We start from the raw sequence: 6,044 nt of genomic DNA, 5'->3' as shown, positions 1-6,044 counted from the left end.
TGGTTAAGTCACGTTATCAACTCAGTTGATAAAACCGAATTATCCTGTCTCCGTGTAAGCCAAATACGTGTATATGTGGCGGCATTGTTCAGGAGGCCAGTAATCGACCTCTTTCTCTCATGTTTTGACAAGAACACAAAAAATAGTACAAACATAGACTGCCATCATTGCATAAAGAAGAGTATTTATTCTACGCAAGAAAGGATTGATGGAAACATTTTGGGTAATTTAGTTCTTAATTACTGAGTAATTTTCTGACATTCGAAGGAAATAGAAATTTTCCAGAGTTACTTTTCAAATTCGGCCACTTTACTTTCTTCGATCATGATATTGTGTTAGAAGCGTGTCCACGAGAAAACCGGGCGGAACCAAGTGGGAGTGATGATGCTAAAATCACTGAATTGATTCTAACCTGGCACAAAGGCTAGGTATCACGAGCTAAAAAATGTGTGAAATGGTAGGTACATTTCCCTGTGAAATATATTTCACCTTTCCCTGTGAAATATGGGGTCCTTCTGGAAAAATTTGCGAATCTGGCATTTTTTGCATGATTAATTTGCTAAGTGTGCCTTGCTACTGTGACAAATGGAAATGACACCTGCAAATTCTATCCACTGGGTTATGTTCCATATTTATCAGAATTTAAGAAAGACGCACTGTTTTTACTTGTCCATTTAATTTCTTCCATTACATCCCCCTTGATTATTGACAGCTTTTCCTGATTTTGAAAACGTCCAAAAATAAGGGTCCAACCAATTCTGATCATAATTCCTACATAGGCATTGAAAGCCATCACTTGACTTCCGAAAAGAGTAATAAAAAGTTTGGGCAACTAATTTCATTATCCGTGCTAACGTGAAATTTACATACAATCGACCGCTTTTGGTCTGTTAAATCAAAATTCCTTAAATTATATATATATTTTTTAAATTGCATCAAATTCAGAGTAACCCATTAAAACGTTACAACAAGTAATCTTATTAGGGTCCGTTAATGGACCGAGTAATCAAACCAATTGTAAGAAATCAAATATTACAGCTTTACAACGCAAAACTACATTAATATTTTCAAAACAAGAAGACCCTCTGAAAAAATACAAAAACCTTTAATTCCGCTGTTTTCTTCAATGGTAGTAGCTTTTAACTCTTTTTTTAATCAAAACTGTAATCTGTCTGATTACTTGTACGTTCGTTTGTATGTTTAAGACCCTGTTTGAGTTCGTTTGTAGCCGAATTATTGACTTACTGTGATGTGTTCTTTTCAATCGCAAAGGATAATTGAAACAAATTACTGAATGATTGCAATTTAGATGTGGAAGAGAAAACAACGATGAGAAAAAAATATTGACTGCTTTTAAAGGAGCAGCATTGCTGACATGCATCTACATCATGCATCTACATCATGATAAATCTGATATGAACGAGAAGGAACAACAGGAAACAAATGTTCATACCCTGCAGTAGCTTGAAGTCCTGGCGTTGATTCTCTGACAGGTGTGTCAGCGTTGAGTCCAAGGTCCACAGCACGTTGTTAGTTTCGATTTATGAGTGGGACTACTTAGCTCAGGATGTTAGTGTTCTTTAGGCTCAGAAACAACTACATTAACACCTGCAAACTGTTTACCTAGATAACTACTTCTCTCTAAATAAGGCTTTACCATATTAACACGACATAACTGTGTTTGCTAAAAGTCAAAACTCATTGATTGATTTCATTTGAAAGAAATTTTAAATGAAACCATGAATTCAAACTCGAAAGGCATCATGGATAAGCTCCAATGCAGGAAATTGCCTTAAATTTTATTTAGTTCTTATTAACCGAGTGGGAGGTCTGTATGGGAGAATCTTGACCGAAGTCGCCAGTAGAGACCGAACGCAGTGAGGTCTGTATCAGCGACCGAGGTCAAGATTCTCCCATACAGACTGACCTAGCTCGGTTAATAAGATGTTTATTATATCTGTGTCATAGATGCCAATTTTTTATATTATCTGTACCTTTTTTTTCTAGACCGGTCTAGATGCCAGCCTAGATGGGAAAATCTAGACCGCTTTCAATATTGATTTCAGCCGATCAAATTCGTGAATTCGGTAGTTCCCAGTCCTTGTGAGACACAGCCATATAATAATTAACAATTGTTCCACGAGCGCGCGTTGGATATGAGATGATAGATAGCCAACGAGGCCTGGTGCTCAACTATTCTGGTGAAAATGAGTTTAATTTGCATGTGAATGACAACTTATTATCATATGAAAGGATGAGCACCAGGACTCGTTTTGAAAATGAGGCCAAGGGTAATTCGGAAATGGGCTATTATGCAGAAGAAAAGCGCGCGCGTCACTTGCAAAAATAATTTATTCAAGCCATGCAAGTGAAGCTCCGTCTACACGAGCAATTTTTATATGGCAACTGTATGTGGCAATTTTTATTTGCTCGTGTAGATGGCTCGACAAATATTTGTTGTTAATTTGTGTCAGTAATAATTTCGCACAGCGTAGATGCTCATGGAATGGAAAAAAGAAAGATGGCGAAAGTCAGAAGACGTGCCAGACGTGTTGCAGCTTTAGGCGCGTTTGTCACATTTTATGTGGTGTCTCGTCTACACGGACAATTTTTTTATGTGGCAATTTTTGAAAATTGCCACTTAAAAATTGCCTTAAAAAAATTGCTCGTGTAGACGGGGCTTGACATGGTGCGTACGGTCAAAACAACCGCGTACGATCAAATCAACAAGATAAAATGAAATTTTCACATCTTTACGGCGCAAAAACGTTCAAAGTCCGGCCAAACAGTTCAAGGAACTGCTCAGTTTGTGTCCAAATCACTTTCGATGAAATGAAATTGTCGTTTGCGAGGTTTATCAGGCGAGGCCTTGTTGTTGAGGTTGAATGTCACAGTGCAGTTAGTGAAGGAATTCATCAGATTCTGCGCTTGAGAGCTCGTCATGTGTGGAATTACTGTATTTGAAGCGGAAGGACCAGATGAACTACCCGCCACCGACGCGGATTTCGGTTACTATTTCCCTTTGAGATGGCCCACGAAAGCTGTCGCTGTTCGTCTTCATCGGCTTCATCGTAGTCATCTAAAGACTAGATATTTCTGTGGATATTTCCTCTCGAGATTTGCTTTCTTCATCTTGCTAACGAGCGTTTTTCGAGAACTGTGAATGGTAAACCGCTTCTCGGATGACTGAAGGCTGGTTTGGGAGATGATATTTTTCATGATGGAGTTGATTTTATTTTCTCCTATGGGTTGGACTTTGTACCAAGTTTCATCGCCAGGTCCGCTGTTGTATTTTATCGAGAGATAAAACGGACCAATCGAGACTGCGAGGCCTACGGTTGATGTACTGACGGAACAACGCAACTGGACATCTCTCTCCGCCGGTCTGAAACCTTTTGCGCTGAAAGTGCCTTGGCTTTGCGTTTAAACCTCCAGGTCTGGTTTTCGTTGGCCCTTCAGCAAACTCAACATATTCAAGGCCGTCATCACCTTTCATGATTCTGAAATCCTCCAGTCTCATTCCATGGTGTTCCTGCCTTCCACGGAGACCAAATTGTTGAGTAAGTAGCCACCACATTGTATGAATTAAAGATTCTGGGGTTTTACCACCGAGTTTCTCGCTCTTCCAGAGAATTTCTTCTTCCTCTTCGGATAGTTGTCGAGCTTTGTTTGGGCGCTTGCCGCGGCCAGCTACGCAAAGCTGTTTCGCTTTCCCGTCCAGTACTTGTTTGGAGGAACAAAATTCTCTGTAGCGAATAATTGACAGTTTATAGCCTTTGTTCTTCAAGTGTCTATCAAGCGATGCAATCATTACTTTCAGACTTTCCGGTTCATAATCTTCCCAATATTTGTTTTTAATTTCGTCGTAGCATCGCTCGAGCAAACTGTTAAGCTGCGTCGGCTCGTAGCTTTCGATTTCTGCGGCATTTCCATTCACCAAACACCACTTCTTCCAAACCGACAACCAAAAAGCAGTGCTTTTTATCGTGTTTTCGTTGGTAGAGCTGTTTTTCAGCTGCTGTATTGTTGTTGCGGTGACGGAAGAAAACCTGCTTAAAACACCCGCCATTGTTTCGCTCGCAAATTTTCAGCGTATCCAAATTAAATGTTGCGACGTCTAAGGCTCGCATTTGATTGGCTATCTGTGAGTTTCTTTGATTACTGACCAACCAGAATGTCTGGTTTGTTACTTTCTTTGCACTGAATTAACCTATTCTGAACTGAATGAACTCTCTTCTGAACTGAATGAACTCTCTTCTTCTTCTTAGTATAGGTAATAATATACATGAAAAAAGTACTCAGTTCGGATTGGTTAAGATGAATGCAGTTTTCAGTTAATTCAGTGCAGAAGAGGGTTAATTCAGTTCAAAGAGAGAAACAAACCAGACATTCTGATTGGTCAGAATGATTGGTCAATGTCAATGTCAAGGTCAATGTCAAGGTGAATGTCACTTGCAGGGTTTGAATAAATTATTTTTGCACATGATGCGGCGCTTTTCCTCCGCGTAGTTATGAGAAGCTACCTCGTATTTTTTCATGTACATTATTAACAGATAATCACATGATTTTCTCGTGCAATTTGGAATAAATAAGCACTTGTAAATTTTTTCAAAGACCACAAATTTCATTCGCCCTACGGGCTCATGCAATTTTGTTAGTCTTTGAAAAAATTTACTCGTGCATATTTATTCCAAATTGGACTCGAAATCATGTGATTACCAATACTAATCATATGATTTCGAGTGCAATTTGTGGTCTTTGAAAAAATTTATAAGAGCTTATTTATTACAAATTGCACGAGAAAATCATGTGATTATCTATTAATAATATACACGAAAAAATACGAGGTAGCTTCTTATAACTACACAGAAGAAAAGCGCGCGCATCCCGTGCAAAAATAATTTATTCAAACCCTGCAAGTGACATTGACCTTGACATTGACCTTGACAATGACCTTGACATTGACATTGACCAATCATTTTGACCAATCAGAATGTCTGGTTTGTTTCTTTCTTTGCACTGAATTAACTGCACTGAATTAACTCTCTTCTGCACTGAATTAACTGAAAACTGCATTCTTCTTAACCAATCAAAACTGAGAAATTTTTTCATGTATATTATTAGCACAAATACCATTGGATCACATGCTTGTGAATGCCAGCCTGGATATACCGGAAATGGACAAAATTGCACAGGTGAACTTGATAGCTCTCCTTCGATATTAAGAAAAGCTCTTAATAAGTAGTTAGGTCATTAAGGTTCAAAACCGGCACAGCAAAAAAAGAGATCATTGATGATTTCTTATTAAATGGCTTCAATCGTGATTGGATCTATCAGTCCATAATCTTGAGTTGAAGATAAACAATTCTGATGGGTGCAATTGGTCTGCTTTGTAATTAACTAGCGATAAAGTAGGAGTAAGAAGGATATCACAAATTTGGTTCTGAATCTCAGAAGTGACGATACGTTGTTGAAAGGCTGAGTAATTTCGCAAAGTTGTTAAACAATAACATCAAACACAATTGTGTTCAATTGCTGCGCCATGTGGAGAATATTGCTAACATTGGACTTATATGCTTAAAATGACATACATTTCTCTGTAACTTCCATACTGGTGTGATCCCTCCTTCTTTAGTTGGTTAAAAACGGTACGCTGATAGGTGGAATTCAGTTTTTGATTCTGCAGTTTGTATCATTTAGCCCGTTTAAGCTTACCGCTAGAGAAACATTTTATTCATTGTGTTACAAATCACTCAACAACCGATCACTCAAGATCAGTTAATTTTATTCCCCTCTAGTAATGTTTCTCTCAAAAAATCGCCAGTTGCGTCGCCGGAAAAACGATTGCAGCGATAGTAATTATGTATATAATTTGCTAGTCATAGGTATTTCCCTATTAGTCTTGGTTACGACAATTACACGATTTATTGCAACTTTAACGCTTGAGCAAAACCTGCTGCTGCCAATATAGAATCTGAACTGCTCTGTAAATATGGATTTAAGGTGTGCGCTAGTAGCTTCTGCGGGTAGTCTGCCATGTACCA

General features: G+C 38.4%; 1 protein-coding gene across 1 annotated transcript; it reads right to left on the bottom strand.

Annotated features, from left to right (window-relative positions):
- Positions 1-3,268: 3,268 nt before the first annotated feature.
- On the bottom strand, positions 3,269-4,069 carry LOC111325210 (uncharacterized protein KIAA1958-like). Its single transcript, XM_088749398.1, has one exon. The coding sequence runs from the start codon at positions 4,067-4,069 to the stop codon at positions 3,269-3,271; it is 801 nt and encodes a 266-aa protein (XP_088605524.1).
- Between the last annotated feature and the right edge of the window lie 1,975 nt (positions 4,070-6,044).

Source organism: Stylophora pistillata, chromosome 2 (assembly GCF_964205215.1).
Source record: "Stylophora pistillata chromosome 2, jaStyPist1.2, whole genome shotgun sequence".
Classification (NCBI taxonomy): Eukaryota; Metazoa; Cnidaria; class Anthozoa; order Scleractinia; family Pocilloporidae; genus Stylophora; species Stylophora pistillata.
The sequence above is the reverse complement of the archived record's forward strand: the minus strand, read 5'-3'. Positions and strand labels throughout refer to the sequence as shown.